We start from the raw sequence: 24,852 nt of genomic DNA on the forward strand, positions 1-24,852 counted from the left end.
ATTCTTTTCATCTGGGAAATGTGGGACTCACTGTCCCGGAAGGAGGTGACTCTTGCAGGGCTGGGGAGAGGCTGACGTTTGGGTCACACATTACTGACCCTGCTTCAGAGAGAACGTACAGAAAAGGAGTGATATATTTATATGTAAATATATGTCTCTCTATACATCTCTGTGTGTGTGTGGTATAAGCTTAAAATTCCTAGGAAAAGCTTCTTCTCTAGAAGAGATTATAAATCACCTCACTGGAAAAAAATGAAAGAACCAGGCTTTCAATGGACTCCACTTCTTTATTTATAAACCCATCTTCCAACCTTTCTGAACTTCTTAAACAACACGAATTCATCTCAAGTTGTACAATCTGTTACCTTGGCAAGCTTCTAATGACAAATCTTGTTTTCCATCTTTGAATGTGGCTCTTAATTTCTCTACTAAACATTGAGAGCAAGAACCATTGCAGCAGGGGAGGAATGGGAGTGTGCCTGTAGATTTGATTTGATTTGATTTTTAAAGTAGTTTTGCTGTCAGAAGTCTTTATATCTGTTTCACAAGGAAAGGATATAAAGATACCCCGAGGACAGATCATACTCAGATTGTTCTGTTGTGTGGCAAATTTGTCCTTTTATTTAAAAAAAAAATCACTTCACCCATGTCCTTTTTTCTCTCTGTAACCAAAGCAGCATAAGATTAGTCAAAGAGCAAAAGTGATAATATAGATGCCTCTGTTAATCCTGTGTAGCTTTCATATGACTTTTAATTGGGAGTATATGAGCATATATATATATATATATATTCAGAGAATGCTAATAATGCTCTAAAATAGCAGTTTATCTAGTCCAGTTTTTGTACTATGTAATGACACCCAACCCACTGCCATGATTTAAACAGAAGCAGAGGTAAATTTTTCACTAATTACACATTTTAGGGCAGCCACTCTGTGCTGGTCTTATGGTGTTTGGGGATGTTTTTGATATATAAATAGTTAAATGTGGTCTGATTTCAGTGAGGCTTATGCATTAAAAGAAGCAGCAGCCTTCCAATTTTCATTCCCAGATCTCCACTCACTCAGCATTTTAGAATGATAAAGATAAACCCTGTGCAAATAGTGGATTCTTTCCCCCATTCTAGTCACTGGGGAGTGCTGACTGCACAATTCAACCAAAGGGTGTGCTGAAGCCTCACTGCTTAAGATGATTAAATGTTTTGAACAAGGAATGATTCGGTTGCTATGGGAAGACCGTGGCATGTTGATGCAGCGGCCTCCTGTAGGTTGAGTATGTTCAGTGTTTACCCTGTGGGCCATTTATTTTCAAAATTAAATTAAAATTCTTACTCTTAAGGAGCTGCAGTTTGATTGTTTTGTTTTCAGGGGCATCTTGAGTTCCTCCACATTCCATGTCTGAGCTCACATGTGTGCCTGATTTCACAGACAGCCCCTGCCACCCGCCCGCCCAGTTCAGACATACTCTGCTGCCTGCAGCACGGCAGCTCCTAGGATCCCTAAAGCTCCCAGCAGCTACACAACTTGAGGGCCTACAATTTTTAATACAAACTCACATCCTGAAACCCTAATGTAGAGTATTATGTTAACATACAACAACTAATTAGCAGAGACGCAACATTCGTGGAGTATATAATAACACATATATTTTCAATTTCGTTTCTAAGTTTGGCAGCCTAATGTGAGTGAACAAATATCAGACATCTTGGAGGCTTAATATAATTCTGCACTAAAATTATAAAGACTATGAAATTGAATAAAGGAACTTACACGACAGCTAAGAGTTATTACTGTATAAAATACAACTAAATGAATGTTTTCCATATGCTTAATTGTCACTGATAGAAATTATTCATATAAAAACTTCTTGCCATCTCTTCTGGTGCTTCTCTTAGTACTAGCAACAGCAATTAATCACAAAAATTCCACAACTTTGGGGCATTATGACTAAAACATTAGCATAAAAACAAAATAAAACTCCAGGAGGCAGAAATACATTACAAGCTCCATCATAATACACGTTTGTCTTGCTATTAAAATGTAAACTCTTCCAAAACTTTTCCAATTGACTTACATTCATCAATAAGTGTGATTTTCACTTGTTAAAGTGAAGTTAAAGAAAATATTTAGCATATATTTACCCTTAGTTTTAGAAATGTTACACATTAAATCTAAATTGACTCTCTTCCTTTTTAAATTTGGTGTCTCCACTTTATCTTTTAAATATGGAAAATAACTTCTATGTAGGCCAGACTTGATTTTGCCAGTTTCTGCAGGCTCAGCTGATTTCGCGGTTTTGTAAAAGAAACGAAGTGCAAGAGTCCATGTCCATCATCCACAGAGAGGCCACCTCAGATGAGTCTACGACGCCCAGCAAAGTGGAATGAACTGCCCTACCCAAAGAAGCCCAGTCTAGGTTCATCAAGCCATTTATGTGAAACTCTGCACCTTGGGATTTGCATACATTTCCACCAACATTGGCGTCTCCATCCCCAAATGAAAAGCATCATGAACAGAAAAGAAATCAGAGAAAAAGGAGAAGGAGAAGCAGGTCTATGCCAAAAGGGTCATTTCTTTCATGAGGCAACGCTTCACGCGACACTTCCGTAAGGGGACGTCAAAACTGCTGCCACACTCCAGGACTCTTCCATTTTCCTCAGGATGAAAGGTTTGAAAAAGTGGACCTCTGTGAGGAAATGCTGCAGACTTCCAAATTGGTGAAAGAACTTCCAGCGTCGCTTGGATACTCTGGGTAGGAGGAACTGGAGGAGATGATATTTTTGAGCCTCTGGAGGGCAATGATTAAAAGCAGAAGCAGAAACGCTAAAAGGCTGAGGAATATGGACACATAGATGTAGACGTTTGACAGGTGGCCTGAGGCTGGGTCCACTGACGTAGACAAGGATGTGGGAAACAGCTCAAGAAAAGTTCCATTCTCCACACTTCCCGAAAATCCCGAGGAAGCGTCAGGTTCAGACATCTTTATGGAAGGCGAAGCAGTGATCTGGTAGATTAAAGTCAAAACTTCACACAGGGCTTACACAGGACAGATTGGCATTTTTTCACGATCGTGTTTGCAGAGTTCACAGGCTGTTAAATCAGCACAACAAAACTTATTTCTCAAAGGCAGCAGGGGATCAGGTGTGCATTGAGACTGGAAAAAAAAAAAAAGCAACTCAGTGCATTCTTCAGAAAAATCACATTTAAATTTCATTTTTAGTTTTTATTTCAGTAAGGATTAATTAGAAAACTCACCAGGGGGGAAACAAGATGAAATAACTCCCCTAGGAATCAGTCATGTTTATGTCTTTATATTACAAATGATGATATAAAAATGAACTTTTATTTTCTGTCTACAGTACCGTAGGTGCTAAGTTTCTCCAAGGATCCGAAGATAAAATAAAAGGGAAAATACATTTATGATGTGCTCCATCTGCTGTGATTTCAATAGATGCTCCAAGTATATACTCTGAGATGAGAACACAGAAAGTTAGTTCCAAACCTCCCTCCCCCAGAAAATTAATTCCATACATTCGCCAGCTCATTAGCATAATTCCTGACCAGTAAATCCCTCTAGCACACTTTGGAAAATCACTGCACATGTGAGCTTGCTTTTTATCGAATGTTTATAAGATGCTGATTTGTTTATGAAAATTTTATCTCCTTGAAATCAGGTGCCATTTCTTTTTTTCTTTTCTTTTTTTTTTTTTTTTTGAGATGGAGTCTTGCTCTGTCGCCCAGGCTGGAGTGCAGTGGCACGAAATTGGCTCACTGCAACCCCGCCTCCTGGGTTCAAGCAATTCTGCCTCAGCCTCCCGAGTAGCTGGGAGTACAGGTGCCCGCCTCCATGCCCACCTAATTGTTGTATTTTAGTAGAGACGGGGTTTCAACACATTGGCCAGGCTGGTCTCAAACTCTTGACCTCGTGATCCGTCCACCTCGGCCTCCCAAAGTGCTGGGATTACAAGCATGAGCCACTGCGCCTGGCCTCAGGTGCCATTTCTATGTAACTCTTTTCCTTAAACGTACCTAGGTACTTTGTTTTACATACTTTAGGCATTTAATTTAAAAACTTTAGATTCATTTAGAAGAAGAACAAAGGTTAGATTCTCTCTGAATGGTAGAGAGAGTATCAGGTTGGCTGTCAAGAGACTTAGGTTTGAGGCCTGAGTTCTCCATTATCTTGGGGAAACTGGGCAAACTACCTATGTTTTCTGAGCATCACTTTTCTTATCTGTAAAATGGTCCAACACCTGCTTCATCTTCTCATGGTGTTATGCATGGACCAACATGATAGACATGTTGAACTGTAAAGCATTGGAGAAAAAAATGAGTTTAGTGTGTGGTGGGAGATAATGGGACTTGGTGGATGGGTGGGTGTAGGGTATTGTGTTTTAAGGGGTGTGGAGGGGGGACCATTTCTTCTTAGCCAGGTGCAAAGAAAAGCTCTTCACTGTGTTCGTGCTGTGAGACAAGAGGATCCCTCCTGCTAGATAAGTCTTTCTTCTAGTCCAGAAAAGATGCTCTTCCTAGCTCTGTATGGCTCTAGATAATTTTGTTGTGCATTTCTAAATCTTGCTTCCATTGTGGTGCAAAACTAACAGGAAAACATTCACTCTGCCTCTAGCTTTCTCTTCCTAAACTCTGCCCTGCATTTTATCTGCAGAACTTGCCTTTTCCTTCTGTTCTCCAAATCTAATTAAGCAGCTGATTCTTGGAGGGGTTGACATTTGCCACTGTGGCTGGAGCTGAACAGCACTAATGATCCTTGTTAAGGTGGGGACACTTCAGAGAGGGCTGTCCCTGTTGGGTGACGCGCAGTCTAATGAGTCCTAGTGAGTTCTTGAGTAGGCTAGGGATGGTGCCTTAGTAGTTCCTAAAATAATTTGACTCCTACTCCTCATTTTGCATTGCCTGGTGATTTTAATTCCATTAGGCTGCTACAGGTTCCTGACCATCCTCAAGAAAAAGAAAAAAAAAAAAAAAAAAAAAGAAGAAGAAGAAGAATTGCAGTGGGACTGCAAATGTGTTACACTGTTTTGGCAATACCTAGCTTTTTACAGCACATAAATGTTCCAGCCGTTCATCTCTGGGGAATATAGCAAAGAGTCACAGAGGTAGCATAGAAAAGAAAACTAGGACAGAAGCCTCACGGATTGGAAGGGAAAAACTATTTAAAATGTTCAAGTACAACCTCCTAAGTGTAGCAGAGGAAACAGAGAAATAAAGAAGCTAATTGATTTGACAAAAGTCACGTGTAATTAGAAGACAAGCAAGGGCTTTTGGTAGGAAGGATCAAATGTAAACATAATTTCTTTTCAGCATGGGCAGATAAGGCAAAGACTATGCATCTTGTGTGTTCCTCATGACTGCTTTGCAGGGCAGGTAAAGCAGGAATTATTCCCATTTTGCAGATGAGAAAACTGACATGCAAAGACATCGCAATGTACTCAGGGTACATAAATAGAGAGTGACAGAAAAGTGGCTAGAATCCATGCCTGAACTGTGTCCTTGGTTTTCTCAACTGTGGTAGGAAGAGACAAATTATGCTTTGGATAATTAGTTCCTATCTGCCACTTACTTGGGCAAGCCCACAGTTTAGTCCTGATCTTTCGTTTTTCTCACTTGCACAACAGTGATGCCTACCTTTCCTACTTCTCCAGGAGGTCTTGAGTTAAGATGTGATAATGTTTTCCATAATCTTACTTAGAAAATCATAAAAGGCCATCCCAAGTAAAGTACCAGTAGATAGGTAGTTCCTTCTAGAAAGTCTGGAGGAACTTTTAAGGTCTCTCTTAGTCCTACAGTTTTGACAGGTGCAGGTCAAAGATTCAGCTGAAATTGGCTGATTTTTCTAAAGCTACCTTCTCTGCTACCCCAGTCTGTATCATTTTCTAGGGGTGGGGCTGGAGGCACAGCCAATGTCACTCTGATATCAGCAATTCAGTGGGTAAATCTCACAGCCGGCTACCAGTCCTCTTGCTAATATCATTTTACAGGGTAAATATTCTAAGAGTAGGTTTTTACTTCCTGAAGATTGCCTTCTTTCAGATCAAAACCCCACCATGAGCCTCAACTGTTGACAGGAGAGTTTATAAGAAATGAGGCTCAGAAGGTTTGGTCAAAGCATCTGATCTTTTAAGTGGCCTTGGAAGAATAGAAGAAAACAAGGAAATGAAACCTTGTGTCCTTAGTTGACATTTCACAACTAAATATCTTCTTCCTTAAGTATTCCCCCCTAAATATTATAGCTTTAGTACCATTTCCAGGGTACTTCTTAATTTAAAATCACAGCTACACAAATTTCATTTCACCATTACATCTACTCTGAAACAACAGAGTATGTGCACTGTTAGAAAGAATTTTAATTTGGATGTTAATTCTCATTTCCTTATTGAAGTTTTAAAAACTGGAGTATCTTCTTTCTCTCTGGTTTGATTTAACAGTAGCTGTCTAATGCTCAGGGTGACCCAGCCGGTATGTGTTTAGGCATTGTGACAGTGTGGAATGAGGCTGGACGTGGCACTGCGGAAATGAAATCAAATGAGTGTGTTTCAAGATGATGCTTCTTGGGCTGTTGCTCCCAAACAGATAAGGTTTGAGGAAAAGAAGAAAGAGACTTCATCTTAAATGCATAGCCTTGACCTGTCTCGGGGCAGCGCCAGCAGACTCTCATTTCAGGTGACACCTAAAGCCACATGGGGATTTTGCTGCTTTTTTTTCTCCTCAGAATCACTGTCCTCAGAAGGTGATTTTTGAGAAAGGAAAATGAGACAGCTGGATCACAACATTATAAATGAAGACCTGTGGAAATGTTTTAGCTCATGGTCAGCCAACTTTCCCTTTGTCTCTTGGAATAAAAGCCTGGGCTGGGAAGAAATCTACAAAAAAGCAGCCTCCTAGTGAAGTGAGGAAGGAGGGATGTGCAGTCTCTCACCGTATGCCCAGTGGGGTGGGGAAACGGAGAGACAACATAGACAGCGCAGACCTGGGGTCTCTGGTTCTGAGTCATTTAGCACGACAGCCCTGCGACCTGTTCTAAAGAATGGAAGCTTTCCTTCCCACGGAAGGATTATGAGGACTATAATGTTTGGGAAGAAGAAAAACGTACTCTCTAGCATGTACCTTCATTCTCCATAAATGAAGGAGAGTTGACCAGCTCTCATCTCTGAGTGAGTAGCTCTTACATAAGCATTGCAGGAGCCATGGCAGTCAGCGTGTGGGCACAGCCTGCACCACGTCCTTGACTTCCATGACACAATGGTTTGTAAAACTCAGGCTACCAGCCAGCCTCAAATATGGCACAGCAGTTTTAAATTTCATGACCTTTATTCAAATACATTTCTATGTGAATAACGACTGTTTGAAAGGTTTTGTTGTTGTTGTGGAAATCTGGGACCAGCTGCTTTGTTCCCTTGCAGACTTTATATTTAAAGAGTGGCCTGGCTGTTAGATGCCACATCAATGTTCCATCATTATCAGGTTCTGCTGTCATACTCCAAAAGGTGATCCTCTCAAAACCATGAGGAAAGTGGCCATAAAGTATTAACACAACATAATGAAATGCTTTTTCCGGTACACAAAAGGAAGATTTGATAGTGGAATGGAATTAATGGTTTTAGATGATGTGTTAGATCTTTCCCTCTGTAGAACACCTAAAAACGAATATTTCCAGAATCCAGAAAGGAACTTATCACATCTGAGCAAAGCTGTTTTTCATTCTATTTAGAAAATGTATGTTTTATGTAAGGCCTTGCAGCCATTCCTTTACCCTTTGCATGATTATCTTCTCTCTTAATGCTTTCTCTCTGCTTAGTGGCCTTTTAGGTCATACTAGCTGAGAGAAGATTACTGCTGACAACACACACTGCCCCCCCCTTCTCTAAATGTAAATCTTCACTTGCATTCAAAGGCAAACATTTACCCCTGAGCCTTGTGCTACCCTTACTCAAAGCTGACTCAGCCATCCATAGAGTTGCCTATTTGAGAACCGCCTTTACTTAATCAGTACAATGCTTTGGGAGAGTAGAGTTTTGTGTGAACTCTCATTATGAATCCTTCCATTGGCACGAGAAAAACCAAAGTCAAGTTAAGGAAATACAACTGCATCTATCTGCTATCGTGCATTGAGAACATTGAATTAGAGGGGCATGTTATGCGAAGAAAGGTGGGGAGATGGAGATTCTGAATCGTCCGTTGGAATTCATGGATCTGGACTGGATGATGTGAGACAAAAGATAAAAATGAACAGTCTTTTAAATCTACAGCTTAAATTAATGATCAGAAAATACACTCAGAATTTTTTCATAGTACTTTGGTGGGTAAAAATTATAGAAATGACAAACTAATAGCTTGGTATCAGTGATTTATTTTAAGAATCAATTCCAGGGCAGGTCATTAGGTTGCTTTGGGTTCAGTCCAGTCTCCTCCATCTCTCCCTTAGTGATGGTTTTTGTCTACCTGGATTACTCTTAGGCTTTGTAAACTATTTCCTTAGCAAAAATAAAAATAAATATAAATTATACTCAGAATATTTTTACTTTAGAGAACTTATTTTGCACTAATTCTTTAAAAATTTGTTATCTACATAAGGTATACTTCTCAGAATATTCACAATATATCTTTCTTGATATGTAAAACACAGCTGATTGAGGGAAGCTAAAAAAAAAACCAAGAAACAAAAAAACCCAGGAGAATCTTTCAAAAAAGGATATGAACTTAACTGTTTTGATCATCTACCTCATACAGTCTCAAAAGTAATGATAGGTATAAGTCCCTTGTATTTATTTAGCTTTGTTTTTCTGGGGGAAATCAAACAATTATTCTTTTTTTTTTTTTTTTTTTTTTGAGACAGAGTCTCACACTGTCTCCCAGGCTGGAGTACAGTGGCACTATCTTGGCTCACTGCAACCTCTGCCTCCCGGGTTTAAGCGATGCTCCTGCCTCAGCCTCCCTAGTAGCTGGGATTACAGGCATCTGCCACCATGCCTGGCTAATTTTTGTATTTTTAGTAGAGATGGGGTTTCGCCATGTTGGCCAGACGGGTCTCGAACTCCTGACCTCAGGTGATCTGCCCATCTCAGCCTCCCAAACTGCTGGGATTACAGGCATGAGCCACCATGCCCGGATGTTAACTATTATTCTCAATACATTTTTTGGTATGTTTATATCCATGAGAGGATTTTGTATCCAAATCACTGCCTTAGCAAGAATAATTATTTAAAAATATACTGTCTTTTATGAATAAAATATATAGCTAAATGGGTAATTTTCTAGACAAAACAGTCAAGTACAAAACCAGGTCCAGGCATAGCATTTTCATGATTATTTTATGGTGTTTACAAAAGACCAAGGAGTAGACTTCCTGCACTTCAGGGAGACTGGACCCATCTTGGCTAACGTAACTGGCCTAAATCAAAACAAGAAAAGGAGTAACCTGAAGGCTGAAGAAAACACGAACTGGTTAAGAAGTAGCAGAATGATGAAAGCCACTTTTAGAGAGCAGGAGAAAAGGTCATTGGCTGTACATTTGATTGACAGAAAAAGCCAACAACCAGAGAAACAATGACTTGAAGATCATAAGCAAGATCATAATGAATCAATGGGAAGAAAGAAGGTAAAAACAAGATTGACTTTTCAAGATGTTACAGCATTTTAAATGAGAGCTTTCAGGATCAATTCTTTCCCTCCACCCTGCTCTGATCATTTCCAATATTTTAGAAGTATATTAAGAAAAACATCTTTTAATCTCAGAGCAGCTAAAATTGGTTAAATCATGGCATTAGTAAAGTAAAAAGTCTTGCTTATTCTTAGCAGAACCTTTCAAAAAATTCTTGGGCTGGGCATGGTGACTTATGCCTGTAATCCCAGCACTTTGGGAGGCTGAGGCAGGAGGATCGCTTGAGCCCAGGAGTTCAAGACCAGCCTGGGCAACATGTAGAAAAACCTCTCTCTACAAAAAATACAAAAATTATGCAGGCATGATGGCATGTGCCTGTAGTCCCAGTTACTTGGAGGCTGAGGTGGGAGCATTGCTTGAGCCTGGGAGGTCAAGGCTCCAGTGAGCCATGATTGTGTCACTGCATTTCAGCCAGGGTGACAGAGACCCTGTCTAAAAAAATACGTGAAATAAAATAGAATTCTCATAAAACCATGCTGTACTAGGACAATGGGATGGTGCTTGTTCCTTTTTTTGTGAGTCTCATTTTGTTTCTATAGCAAAGTAATTTGTATCCAATATATATTTTTTGTCCAATCAGAAAATGTTCATAACAGTCTCCACATAGAGAGTGAAATTTGTAAAGATTTTGTGCTTGTAAAATAAATTTGTGAGTCATAAATCCCTGGGAATCAGTCAGTCAGAGCTTTTTTTGTTTTTAATCCTTTGCATGTAAACTACTAGGTAGCCTCAGACCTCAGGGGGCCTTTGTGTGCCTCTAAAACTGTCCTAAGAGAGCAGGGAAGAACTTGAAATTCCATCTCTCACAGGCATCCAGGCTAATGAGTTTAATGAGAACCTTTTTGTTGGTCTCTGTTCCTGTAAATGTCTTATTATTGTTGTTGTTGTTGTTGTGTGTGTGTATTTTTAATTTATAAGAATGGATATGCAGTAAATATTTTATTCACTCTATAACATAGACCCCAAACTTCTTTGCCACTTAAAATATCTTGATAGTTGAGGCTTGATGCATAGAAAGAGAGCAATGTAAACTAACCAATGTATCAAGTTCTCTATTTTTGCACATAAGAATACAGCAAGGAATAACAACCATTATCTATCCATAAGATCACAGGTATAGGCACAATTTGAAAAAAAAAAGTAAAGACTCCCCATTAAGGAGATATTTTCCCTTTAATGTAATGCAAGATCATTGGTAGATTTTGGATCCACTTGTCTGAAAAAAATATTCAGCATTAGCAAAATAATTACACAGGTCACTATTTATATCTATCTCTATTGACAACGGTAGTCATGTATTTGTTTAAACTAGAGTGCTTTATATAATATCCTATTCCCTAAAAATGGATTAGAACATCACAAATATGCATAAATGTTATGTGTCTTGCATTTCTCAGTAGGAATTCAAGCTAACAGAGTCTTTCACTTAATGACATTTTTAATCAAGGCATAACATTTCCTTGAATTAATGAACCATTGTTTCTCATAACACAACTACAGATAGAACCCTAGTTGATTACATAGTCTGTAAATTGCCCATCTCATCCAGATATTAGCCAAGTGTTTGGCATAACATATACATATGAATTTTGCCAAATAAATTATCTCATTCTTCCAGTCCTCTGTGGCTGGCAGTCAAAGTATGATAATGCTTTCAACAGTAAAATGGCTATTTAAAAAGAATAGTGCCTATTAATTGGCAGCTTAGGCAGGCTAAGGTTTTGGATACATCCAGTTTTGGCCATATTATATTGTTTTGTAGTCAGCTGAATACTCAGAGAGAAAAAGTAGGATTCAGACTTCAAGATTTCTTCCCTTACAAGGATCCTCAATGTAAGATCCTTGGTGGACCTTGAATCAATTAAAAAAGACCAGCTTTGTTATAAAGCACATTATTAGGACCACTGGGGAAATTTGAATATAGACTGTACATTAGATAATTACATTATATCAATATTAAATTTCCTAGTTGTAATATAGGAGAATGTTCTTGCTCTTAGGAAATGCATATTAAAGTGTCTAGCCATAAAGCTTCATATTATCAGCAACTAACCCTCAAGTGGTTCGGCCAAAATAGCAAAAAAATTACACACACACACGCATATACATACATACATACATAAAACAAATGTGTCAAAATGTTAACAACTGGTTAATTGACAATAACAATAAATATAGGTATTTATTGTTATTCTTGCAACTTTTCAACAGTTTTAGAAATTTTCAACATACAAGTTGAGGAAGAAAATAATTTATTCCAAGGAACTCAAGAAAATATGCTTGGAAAAATATGCAGTAAGTCAGCCAAAATGTTAGACGCTTCTAAGGAAATACAACGATAGAAGCCAGATTCTTCGGTGGGCATCAGAAAAGTCAACTACTTGGTGCTGCCATCAGCTCATGATGCCCAGTAAGCCACAAACACTTGCAGTGAAGCATCAGAGGATGAACTAGAGGAAGTTGAATATGACCAGGAAACTGTGTCTATGGTGGTAGAAGAGGCTGCCTGAAGACCAGGAATGATGACTCACTAGTAAGCCTTATTCACAACTCTACTCCTGCCACCACCCACTGGACTGAATCTCATCTGGGCCTCCAGGAGCAAGTAATCCTGTTATGTGCATCTTACATCATCAGTCATCTTCAGAGGCAGCCAAGGATATCTCTCCTGCAGTTTAAACACCCAGTCAAAGCTTGGGACTAGCAGTTTTCTAATGAGGACCAATGAGTAGGTGATCTGTGAGAAGATCAGGGAGAACCCACAAGAGCCAATGTGGTCCAGGTTCAAAGTAAAGTAGGGACTTCAGGAAACAGAAGCAGCAGATAAACTAAACAGAAGTAGAGACTTTACTTGGGCAGCTGAGTCAAAGAGGCTGCAAATAGCAAGTTCCACAGATAAAAAAACCTCAAACTCTTTACAACTCTTATAACTAGCAACCACCTCCTTAATTACCTTGGTTGGGGTGAGTTCTCTAGTGTAGCAAGAGTCTTAACTTGACCCCATGAACTCACTTACAGTCCAGGGCAGACTCTTTTGTCATATGGGCCAATGAACAGTTCAGAAATTGAAGCTAGTCATGGCAAAATACAGCTGCAATTTTAAAAAATAGGAAACATTGATATGAATAGTGCTTTTCCCCAGTCATCACCAATCATATGACTAAGGATACAGGTAGGGACCTGAAATGGTCAGTACCCGATGAGTCTGATATCAGACAGAGGTTACATAAAACATGATCTATACAAGGAGACTAAGTGCTCTCTCATGGCTGCAAAATTACTCATCTACCTGGATTTCCAAGGACACCTGGGAAGGGAGAAAACAGAAAGAGGACGTTGTGTCATTCATTAGGAAAGCACTTTCATATGGGTTTCCCGTGGTCCTGCTAATCCTCAGTGTGAACACAGCGGCCGAGCCTGCCAACGCTCTCTCTTTCTCTCACAGGCGGCACAGCGGACTCAAAAGTCTGGTTAACAAAGAAAATGTCTACATGTTCCTCATAACATGGAACAAAATGATATGGCAGACTATCAAGTGTGGGTGGAAATCAAGTCCTCAGCAGCCTGTTGTCATTTTAGATAACGATTCAAGACCAGAGTCTATCAAAGACAATATGGAAGCAATAGACAAGTGTAGGCTCAAATTCTCCCAGAGCGCATTTCAACTTGAAAATGTAAGAAGGTGAAACTGAAAAATAATGAGGAATTATTTGTGGAAAACAGACTGCCAAAGTAGTGACCTATAGAAAATAGTTACACATTCTTTTAAAAATATAAATAAATATGTTTTTACTTGAGGAAATTACAGATAATCTTTAATACAAGATTTAACTGACTTTGACTGTTCTTTATCAAGGCTGAGTTCTTTACCTTACTTTTAGAGGTTGTGAGCTCTGCATTGTAAATTCACTTGTAGAAATAGCCTACACTTTCACCCATTATTCACTATTCTTACATCTGGTATTAGTTCTTTTTGGTTTCAATGTTAACAACTGGTTAATTGACAGATAACCATTATGCAGGGACACATTATGCAGGGACACATTATGCAGGGACACATTATGCAGGGACACATTATGGCAGAAGAGTGATGGGAGGTACAAGAGAGAGGAAAGAGGTGATGAGGGCATCCTCAAGTCATTGAGGAGTAGCAGTCTGTCTTCAGAGCATGACTGGCAGAGGAAGGCAAACCCAGGATGCTTGTGGAGGAGAAAGAATGTGCAGACAAATCAGTTCGAGAAACAAGAACAAGGGCAACATAAATGATGGCCGCTAGTATTTATCAAATAAAAGCATGTACCATTTTGGATGTGTGTCTGTATATGTATGTGTATTTTATTTAATTGCCACAACACATTAAGTCAGTTAGTATTATGTCCTACCATCTTTTTTAGCAAATGAAAAAATTAAAACTCAGAGAATTTTTTTCTTTTTTTTGACAGAGTCTTGCTCTGTCGCCCAGGCTGGAGTGCAGGGGCGCAATCTCAGCTCACTGCAACATCTGCTTCCTGGGTTCAAGTGATTCTTGTGCCTCAGTCTCCCCAGTAGCTGGGAGTAGAGGCACCCACCACCATGTCCGGCTAATTTTTGTATTTGAGTAGAGATGGGGTTTCACCATATTGCCCAGGGTGGTGTTAAACTCCTGAGCTCAGGAAATATGCCTGCCTCCACCTTCCAAAGTGCTGGGATTACAGGCATAAGCCACTGTGCCCCACAAGCTCGGAGAATTAAAGGCTTGTCCGAGCTCACCCAACCACTTAGAAGCAGGGCTAGAATTCAAATCTATATCTCTCCATCTCTAAATTGTATGTTCATTCCATTCCTTCTCTCTGGGGAGGCTGTATTTGTTGAGGAGGAATGTATTTGAGACTTGTAGTCACTAATGTTGTTCATGAAATGTTTCTAATGTCCCTTCTTGTAGGACTGTTGTCGGATTGCATGTTCCCAGTCCCTCTGAATTTAGGGTGACTGTATGACTTGTTTTGACCAATGAAATGTACGAAAGTTGACATGTCCCTTCTGGATAGAAAATGTAAGACCTAGTGTGAGATTGGCCACACCCCTTCCCTCTGCTGCAGTTATTGTATAATGGTGTAAGTACCTGCCGATGTCTATCAGTCTGCATCCTTGAGTGACCACAATGAGTATCTTCACCTCTTGTGGCCCCATCAACACTTAGTCAACATGAATAAACTTTTGTTGTTTTAAGCCACTGAGATTTGGGGCTTATTTGTTACTGTAGCATCATTCTTCTTCTACTAACTAACATAAGGTCTCACTATACTTTGATGGCTGAGTTTATTATGGGTCTCTACGAATTTGACCATAAATAAGTCAACTTATGAATAACTGAGTGTTGTATGAATTGTGTATGTAATATATTAAAACTATCTTTTGGCACTGGTGAGAAAGAAGGTTTTAAAGGCTGTTTTGGTTAGCTTTTAATTTCACAGAAGCATTAGGTTTAAGGGCATGAAATTTAGCTACTGGTAGAGCCAAAGACATGTTCCTTAACAAGCTCGAATATGATGAGCTGCTACTGTATAAGGATAATCCTGACCAGCTGTCACTTAAACAGGCCAAATAGTTTCCAATGGGAACCGGTGAGCAGCAATAAGGATATTAAGACTAACTCATGGCTTCTAGTGGAAAAAACAACTCATCGTGCAAGGGTCAGTGGTATTGCCTTTGGTTAAGAAAAACTAACTTCTTGGGAGGTTGAGGCAGGAGAATCACTTGAACCCAGGAGGCAGAGTTTGCAGTGAGCCAAGATAGTGCCATTGCACTGCAACCCGGGTGACAGTGCAAGACTCCATCTCAAAAAATAAATAAATAAATAAAATAAAGAAGAAAAAGAAAAACTATATTATTTGCTGCATTCAGTCATACATTGCACAAATACTTTTTAACAATGTACAGGAAGGGATAGAATATTATCATTATGTGCATAAGTCTAATGCATCTATAATTTGTATAGTTGCCAGCTACAGTGAGAAAGCTAAGACTTCTCTTAGCTAAGATCTGTCCCTTGTGATCTGGCCACAGGCTACTTTTCCAGTCTCATTTTTACCATTGTACCTAAGATTCACATTCCAGCTATAACATACTGTTTTCAATTCCCCAATTGAAAAATACTTGTGTTTAATCCTTATATGTGTACATATCATCTCCCTAACTTGAACCCAAATCCAATTTATTCACTGCAGGTCTCTACTCAAGCCATCCATTCTCTGTCTCATCTGTTTATTATTCACCTAATAGAAATCCCTACCTACTTTCTCTATGCAAATTTCTGGCTCCTTCCTCTGTATTCTCAGCATACTTTCTGTACCTTTCTACGCTAGCATTTCTCACATTTTATTATACTTATGGTATTTATTCACCTATCTGCTTTAACAGACTGGGAAGTCCTAGAATAAAGAAATAACAATTCACTTATCTTATATCCACAGACCAGTACAGAATGTGGCATAAAGATGATCAATTAGCATTTGTTAGATGGCTGCATGAATGAAAGAATAAGGGAATAAAGAAACTTGAAGTTTCTTGGAGAGATAGCTCATGTTTATTCTGTCTTTACAAGCAAAAGAATATTTATTTAACAAATGAATAAATGATCTTATATAAAATCGTCAAGATTACTCAAAGGGGGTAAGCATCAACAGTAAAGAATAATGATGATGAACCCTCTCTAAATTTTAGAAATGCTTCAGTTATGGCAATAAAATTAATAATTTCTGGTTCTAGGGGAAACTCTGCCCATACTTTAAAAAATAAACCAATTAACCAACAATGTCTAAGAAAGCATAGATTTCATTTGGTCAAGTGTTCACCAGGATAATTGAGGAAAGGATGGAGGAGTGTGCTGGAAATATTGAAATACATTCTTGTGAACAAGCTGGAAGATTGTAACAAATGTATTCTGAAGGGCACAACAAAAGTCAAGAGAGTTTACCATAGTGAGACGATGAAGCTCTAGCTGAATATGAACCAGAATGCATTTTTAAAAGAATTCGTTAAATTAAACTCCATGATAATTCCATCCTTTGAAAATGACAAGTCTTTCATCATCACGACCTATGACACTGTGCTCATCTGTGGAAATAAAAAGGGTCAAGGAAAATACCCATTTCATGATCATTGTAGGGGAAGCTTATAATTCACTACATTCAGGAATATCACATACCGTAGGATTGTTAGCTACTCCACCTCAATGCTAAACCAAACCAAACCAAAATGCAACAAAAATGCTCGAAAAATTCAATAGCAAATCAGCACAGAAAAAGAAAATGTTTACATTTTTATAAAATTTTCAATTTGACTACAAAGTACTACTTTGGAGATCTGGGCTACTCAAAGCAGCCACCTGGCTCCCTCAGTGACATGTTGGTTACAGGTCCCTGTGAGATGAGAAACTTGCAATAAATACAGTGCTTCCTTCATCAAGAAAGTCTTGCTACAAAAGAAGAAAGAGAAAGAAAAGAAATAGTTAAACTAAAAAGTATGCCTAGTGCCTTATTTGATTTATATTCTGGCACGAGTTCTGTATCTCATGACGAATAAGTAATAATTCAAATGGGTGCTGGTGCATAGACTGTGCTTCAAGTAGTACTCGACGCAGATCATAGCCATGGTGATGTGAGCAGCAATCTCCTTACCAGCACTATGCCAGGGAACGAGTCCAAAAACCTCAGCTTCTTAGGAAAATAATAAGAGGAATGAAAACAGATGAGCACAAGAGAAGCAAATATTCTCTTTTTTCATTAATCATACAACTAACTGCAAATATGTATCAGATACCTAATTTATTCTTTTGTTTTCCTTTGTAGTCCCTCTCAATCTTAACCTTCCCCTGTTAAAAAACAGGAGAATTGCCGGGCGCGGTGGCTCAAGCCTGTAATCCCAGCACTTTGGGAGGCCGAGACGGGCGGATCACGAGGTCAGGAGTTCGAGATCATCCTGGCTAACACGGTGAAACCCCGTCTCTACTAAAAAATACAAAAAGCTAGCCGGGCGAGGTGGCTGGCGCCTGTAGTCCCAGCTACTCGGGAGGCTGAGGCAGGAGAATGGCGTAAACCGGTGAGGCGGAGCTTGCAGTGAGCTGAGATCCGGCCACTGCACTCCAACCTGGGTGACAGAGCGACACTCCGCCTCAAAAAAAAAAAAAAAAAAAAACAGGAGAATTGCTTGAACCCGGGAGGTGGAGGTTGTAGAGAGCAGAGATCGCACCACTGCACTCCAGCCTGACAACAGAGAGAGACTCCGTCCAAAACCAGAAACAACAAAACAATAACAACAACAACAACAACAACAAAACAAAACAAAACAAAAAATGAGTAAAACCATCAAAAACCAAAAGCACACAAGCAGCAATAACAACAAAAGAAAAACATTTTCACAGAATCAGAGAGCTACAAGTCTTTAGCACTCAGGAAAATGACGCCCCCAAAAGTTAAGTGAAGTTTGAAGGTCATTGTTTATATGTCACTTGTTCTTGAAAAAGGATATGTAGTAGGAACTCCAGCTAGTGACAGAGACCACAAATTGAGGGTCCAGCACCCACTTTCCAACCCTAAATCCACTCTGTACTCAGAACTGAGCTGAGTGGCTAACAAGAGGAGGGCAGACAAAAAAGACGTTGATTTTTTTTTTAAACCAGAGGCTTTTCATCATATGAATCAAAATATGTGCCAAGCAGGGAGTTCAGTGGAAAAATGTAAGACCAAAACCGACAGGGATAATAAGGCGACACTTGAACAGACTTGGAAGGATCTTGGAAGCTCATTCCATTCAACTGGACCCATTTTGTTGGCAAGAAGTCTTTCTGAAGGTCTGAGACTAGCATCCAAGCTCACCAAGGACTTTCCCATGAGTAGTTGTTAGAACAACAGCTTTGCCTTGAGGGGAGAGGGGAATGGCAGAGGGTAGAGATTGAGTATCCCTTATCCAAAATGCTCTGGACCAGTAGTGTTTCTGATTTTGATTTTTTTTTTTGGATTTTGGAATATTTGAATATACATGAGATATCTTGGGGATGGGACCCAAGTCTAAACATAAAATTCATTCATGTTTCATATACACATAGCCTTGAAGGTAATTTTATACAATACGTTTAATTTTTTTTTTTGCATGAAACAAAGTTGTGTGCATTGAACCATCAGAAAGCAAAAATGTCACTATCTTAGCCACCCATGGGGACAATTTGTGGTTATTTGGTATCACCATAATTCCTGACTGAATTTATATGCTACTCATAGCAATTATTTTCTTACACTTATTCACACATAAATATGAAACACTAAAATATATGACATCATTAATACACAGAAAAAAATGTGTTCAAGGGTAACTAAGCAGGCCAGGTGCAGTTGCTCACACCTGTAATCTCAGCACTTTGGGAGGCTGAGGCGGGTGGATCACTTGAAGTCAGGAGTTCAAGACCAGACTGGCCAATGTGGTGAAACCCCGTCTCTACTAAAAATACAAAAAGTATCTAGGTGTGGTGGTGGGCACCTGTGATCCCAGCTACTCAGGAGGCTGAGACAGGAGAATTGCTTGAACCTGGGAGACATGTGTTGCAGTGAGCCGAGATCGTGCCACTGCACTGTTCAGCCTGGGTGATAGAGCAAGACTCTATCTCAAAGCAAACAAACAAACAGCAAACAAACAAACAAACAAAAACATTGACTAAGCAGTACAGTTGCATCTCAAGAATCAGCTGTTCAACAGCACCGACAACAAACAGCAGGCTTCCAGTCTCAATCTGCCATGCTGCCTTTTGATGAAAAGGGTACTGTGCACTGTGGCATCATGCCAATGCTCAAAAGTTTAAGATTTGGGGACACTTCAGACTTTCAATTTTTGGATTAGAGATGCTCAACATGCATTAGTAAATTTTTTTTTTTTTTTTTTTGAGTCTGGTACCATTTATATGGGTGTGTCAAATTAAGCACATAAATTATGTGTTTATGATTTGTGTTTATGATCTGCGTAGTTTTCTATATGAATGTTAACTTCTAATAAATTTTTTTTTAAGGAAAAGAGTATTATGTGCCAGGCATAGGGAAGAACGGGTCATAGTGAGGAAGGTCTACTGCTTGTTGCATGAACTATTTGAGTCCTTCTCTTTCCACACAAACTAGGTAGCATTATAGGACAATAGTGTAAATGATACATTTTAAGAATTTATCCAATGGAGAAAAAAATCAGAGAAGTTTAAAAGTACACGCACAAAGATGTATTCTGCAGCTAAACATTGAAGCTACTAAAATGTCCATGAGTCAAGGATTAGTTAAAGAAATGACAGAAGAGTCACAGAGTGGAGTCTCTTGATCCTATTATATTAAAAAGGACTATATATATATATATATATAAATTTAATTTAATTTTAAGTTCCAGGATACATGTGCAGGACATGTAGGTTTGTTACATAAGTAAACACGTGCTATGGTGGTTTGTTGCGCCTATCATCCCATCACGTAGGTATTAAGCCCAGCATGCATGAGCTAATTTTCCCTGATGCTCTCCCTCCCACCACCCCACCCCGAAGGGCTCCAGTGTGTGTTATTCCCCTCCCTGTGAAAAAGGACCGTATTTTCTCACATGAAAAGATGCCGAACATCTATGACTAAGTCAAGAAAGTAACCTTCAGAATAGTGTATAGTATGATTCCATTTTTGTAAAACAACAAGTACTACTGCTACTACTATTTTTTTTTTTTTTTTGAGACGCAGTCTCACTCTGTCACCCAAGCTGGAGTGCACTGGCCAGATCTCAGCTCACTGCAAGCTCCGCCTCCCGGGTTCATGCCATTCTCCTGCCTCAGCCTCCCGAGTAGCTGGGACTACAGGCGCCCGCCACCTCGCCCGGCTAGTTTTTTTTTGTATTTTTTAGTAGAGACGGGGTTTCACCGTGTTAGCCAGGATGGTCTCGATCTCCTGACCTTGTGATCCGCCCGCCTCGGCCTCCCAAAGTGCTGGGATTACAGGCTTGAGCCACCGCGCCCGGCCTACTGCTACTACTATTATACACACATATTTTAGATGCGAAAACAGCAAAACAAAACAAGAGGTTATATACCGAGCTGTTAACATATGTTTTTGTTAGAGGGTACTACTATTATGGGGCATGTTAACATTCTATTTTGTGCATTTCTATATTTATATTTTGACAAAAAGAATGTGTATTAACATCAGAAAAAATAATAAAGGTATTCTCATTAAGAAATAGAAATAAAATTTGATGATAGCATATGCCATGAAAATACTGCTGGTTTTTAAGCCCAGGACTTGTTTTTCTCTTCCCCCTCCTCCTTCTCCTCTCTTTTTCTGTACTGTCTATACTTAACACAAACCTTTGAAATAGTTCATTTCTACCATTTTTTTTCAAAGTTTGACTCTCAGGCTGATGCCAGAAAGTCAATCTTCCTAATAGGGCTTAAATGTACTTTGAGGAAGCATCGCATTTTACAGGATGTTGTCGATGTTCTACTTAAGAAATGAGAATAGTATACCCCTCTTCATACTTAGAGATATGTTAAAGTGTGTACGACTGACGGCTCAGATATCTTTATCTTTTTTTTTTCAAAAAAAATGTTCCAAACTTAGTAAAGGCTAAATAATGACTATTTCCTATATTCATAAGGAACTCTTGAAGGATGCATTTAATGTCATGAGACTGAGTATGAAGACATTTTATCCTAGGGACACATCTGCCACAAATCAGAATCAGAACAGAAGGGACCACAGAATTTGGCCCAGTAGACTGTTGCCCGGTCCCTGAAATGGCCAGTGAATGCACAGATGGACTTCCTGAATTCTAAATCAAAGGTTGGGCCACGTATGCATACCAAAGCCTTCTTCATCTAAGTCTTTGGCTTGAATCCTCTAGGCACATATGTTGGCTAAAAGAAATCCTGCCAACTTGTGGGCTTAAAGCTTGACCTTCTTCCTTGTTGGGTTCCCTATTCCATTAACTAACTTAAAGGCTTTATTATTATTATTATTTTTAGCTCTCATTATAAACAATCATGAAAGTCTATAAAAATTTGGCCTATAATACTTTGTATTAATATACTAATATAATATAATAGGCTCCACAAGTAGATATTTGAAGAAAATAACATTCTCTGCGGCACTACTTTTTGACTTTTAGTTTCATTTGACAAATATTTACTGAATGGCTTATGGGTACCAGGAGCCAGGTAAGTGGGACCTACATAGTGCCTGGCATCCAGGGCCATTCAGAAATGTATTTTTTCAGATTCTTAAATTACTACTTAAAAAACTCAGATGAACGAAACATAAACATTCAGCCATAATTTTATTTTTCACTTCTTCATTATAAACTAATTAAGTATAAAAATACTCATACAAACTCTACAAACTTTAAACAAAAAAGGAGCCCCCCCAAATGTTGTAATATAAGTACAGGGAGAAGAGTAAGCCAGAGAAGAACGATCATCAAATGAGCTCAGACTTGATCTAGCAGAGGCTGAATCAGAATTTTGCCTGTGACGAGTTAGTCTTTCTTTCTGATAATGAATGTATAACTCCAAGTTTGCTTAAAGGTTAGTATGGTTGGTCATTCTTACAAATCAGCTCTGTCATTCTTCATCTGCTCTCACTAAACAAGAACAAGAAAAAAGAAAAAGAAACCCAGGAAACCTGCAAATAAACTCGTGGATCTGATGCCACATGCAATCACATGGTTATTTCTCTCTTAACTCCTGATGCTCTTGTCCACATCGTAGACATCTAGTAAAATCTGTTGAACTGAACGAACCAACAGCAAGGGAGAATGGACTCGATCTTACCTTACAACAGGTTTCTTTAGGTTTCTTTAATGAGAACAATCAATGTGTGTGTGTGTGTCCAGCTCTTCAAAACACTTTGCCTTATATAGAGGAATCAAAAATAATAAGCCCCTCAAAGCCAAAACGCGAAAATGGAATATCCCACCCACGTGCTGGATCTCGGTATTTCCAGATTACTTCCGAGGTTGGCAGATGCTTTGGCGGCCCTACGATGTCCAGCATTTGAAGGTGACTAGGGCATGGGCTGAGGGAGGCTCTGAGACCAGGCAGCCTCACTCACAAGCCCTCCAAAAGGCAATTTGCATTACAGATCAGCTAAAAACGGTGTTCTGTGTGTGGTGGTGGCGGGGGAAAAGACACCACTCTACTTAGTAGAATGAAGGGAATTTAGTTACAAAAAGATATTTAAGAACCTCTATGGGCACGATCACAAATAAGCTGAGACACCCAGACTAGTTGTATAATTCAGCAATTAAATATCGCTTTTTTTTTTTTCAGAGGGTGCATGGGGCTCTGCAAGACTGCATTAAGAGGCAAACCCTTTAAGAAAAGATTGTTACTTGTGCCTCTTTTCCTGTTGACAGGCTGTTGTCTGAACAATGAATCCTGGAAGCACCTAGGAGAAGGCACCTAGGAGAAAGGTCTTAGGGAGTAGTCCCGCGGGTCCGCCCCAGGACAGTAACGCTATCAGTTTCCCCGCCCTTTGCACCTGTAGTGTAGACTGTACCAGCTGCGATGGCTTTGAGACGTCCTCTAGCCATCGGAGCCCATCATTTGCCACAAAGAATCACCGAAGTACTTACTTTAGCAGAACATTTTCCGAAGGAAAATTAACAGGGAGAGGAAATGAAGAACATTAACAAACAGACCCCGTCTCCAGAGTCTGAGATCAAACCCGAGTCCGATGGAGCCCGGGCATCTGGTGGAGGAAAGCGGGCAGGCATAGATATGTCTGTGAATGAATCCCTCTGCTCCCTGGGGTAGGGCACATTCTATATACCTTTCCTAAATCAGAATTGAAGCAATTTGCCCATCATTCCTCACACCTCGACAGGGAAAGGCAGGATTCCAGTGTCTCATCAGACCCAGGAAAAGGGGAAGGGTCGCTGGCGCAGTTACCTACTGGGTTTCCGGGAGCTAGGGAAAACACCCCTGGGAAACGCAAGTGTTCAGTGCCACATAAAACTTCCCCGGATTTAGGGCCACCCGAAGACGAGCCAAAAGACTCTCCAGCGCCTTAAGGTGCAAAGCCAGCTGTCAGTGTGCGCATGGCGAGTCCCTGTTCCCGGGAAGGGACGCAAATGACCCTAGAAAATCAGACAGGAGCAAAACAAACCCAAGAATGACACTCCACACACCACAAAGGCAAAAGCAAACAAAATGCACCTAGACACACACTCTGCAAAGTGTAGAACTGTCTACACTTGCATGGAGGAATCCACCTTGCAGAGCGAGGGTAGACCTTCCCGGCTCCCCGTGTCTGGGACTGAGGCAGGTCATGCCGGGGCCAAGGACATTGCTCTCAGGGCCCCTCGCAGCTCCTACTGCAGCCCGTGGAGTCACCCCCAGACTCGGAGAGCCGGGCTGCGATTGCTTCTCGGGACAGTAAAGACACCGCGAAAGGGATAGATTTGAGGGTGTTCCACAGAAAGGAACCAGATCTCCGGGAGCCCAGATCTTGGGGAGTCTGGGAGGCAGCTCGCCTCCAGGACCCGAGGCGGCCCCAGACAAGGAGTCGGGGCGCCCTCCGCGTAGGGCAAGTTCACCCCCAGAGCTCGGGACCCTGCAAGTCTCCCTCACTGACCTGCAGGTCAGGACACGCGACTTTCCGGCCGGTCTCCTGCGCTCGCGGTGGGGCTGTGCTCCAGTCTGGACGATGCGCGCCCGCGAAGCCGTCCTCGGAAATGTCGGGCGCAGCGGCGCGGCGCGCAGTCTGGGCGCACGGCGGACAGCGGGCGCAGCGGGAGTGGACCGTCGCCGCCTGCTCTGCACAGCCCGCGCGTCGTCCCTCCGCCCCTACCGGCCGCAGAACCAATGGCCGCGAGCGGGGCCCACTCCTCACCGCCCCCAAGTCTCGGCTCTGGCGGGCGCTTGGGTCCAGCTCCGGCGAGGGAGGAGCTTGCGCCACTGTTGGAAAATCCCGGAGGACTAGGAGGCGTTGCGCAGGGAGCCCCATCTGGGGAAGGCAGGTGTAGTGGGTGAACTTTTGTGTGTATTTGTGTGTGTGGGGGGGGGGCGTTTTTTTTTTTTTTTTTTTTTTTTTTTTAGGGCTCAGGGGCCTGTCTCTGCAGATGAAAGCATCCACTTCTTGCCAACTTTCTCCTCCTCTGACATCTTTTATGAGTTCCTCGCAGCCCCCAC

At 40.5% G+C, this 24,852-nt stretch overlaps 1 protein-coding gene across 1 annotated transcript; it reads right to left on the reverse strand.

The window, feature by feature from the left end:
• Positions 1 to 267: 267 nt before the first annotated feature.
• Positions 268 to 24,567, reverse strand: SERTM1 (serine rich and transmembrane domain containing 1). Its single transcript, XM_033235184.1, has 2 exons — positions 24,296 to 24,567; positions 268 to 3,152 (listed from the first exon to the last, which is right to left on the reverse strand). Exon 2 carries the CDS (start codon positions 2,976 to 2,978, stop codon positions 2,655 to 2,657), a length of 324 nt encoding a protein of 107 aa, XP_033091075.1. The 5' UTR covers positions 2,979 to 3,152; positions 24,296 to 24,567; the 3' UTR covers positions 268 to 2,654.
• Between the last annotated feature and the right edge of the window lie 285 nt (positions 24,568 to 24,852).

Source organism: Trachypithecus francoisi, unplaced genomic scaffold (assembly GCF_009764315.1).
Source record: "Trachypithecus francoisi isolate TF-2019V2 unplaced genomic scaffold, Tfra_2.0 Contig01461, whole genome shotgun sequence".
Taxonomy (NCBI): Eukaryota; Metazoa; Chordata; class Mammalia; order Primates; family Cercopithecidae; genus Trachypithecus; species Trachypithecus francoisi.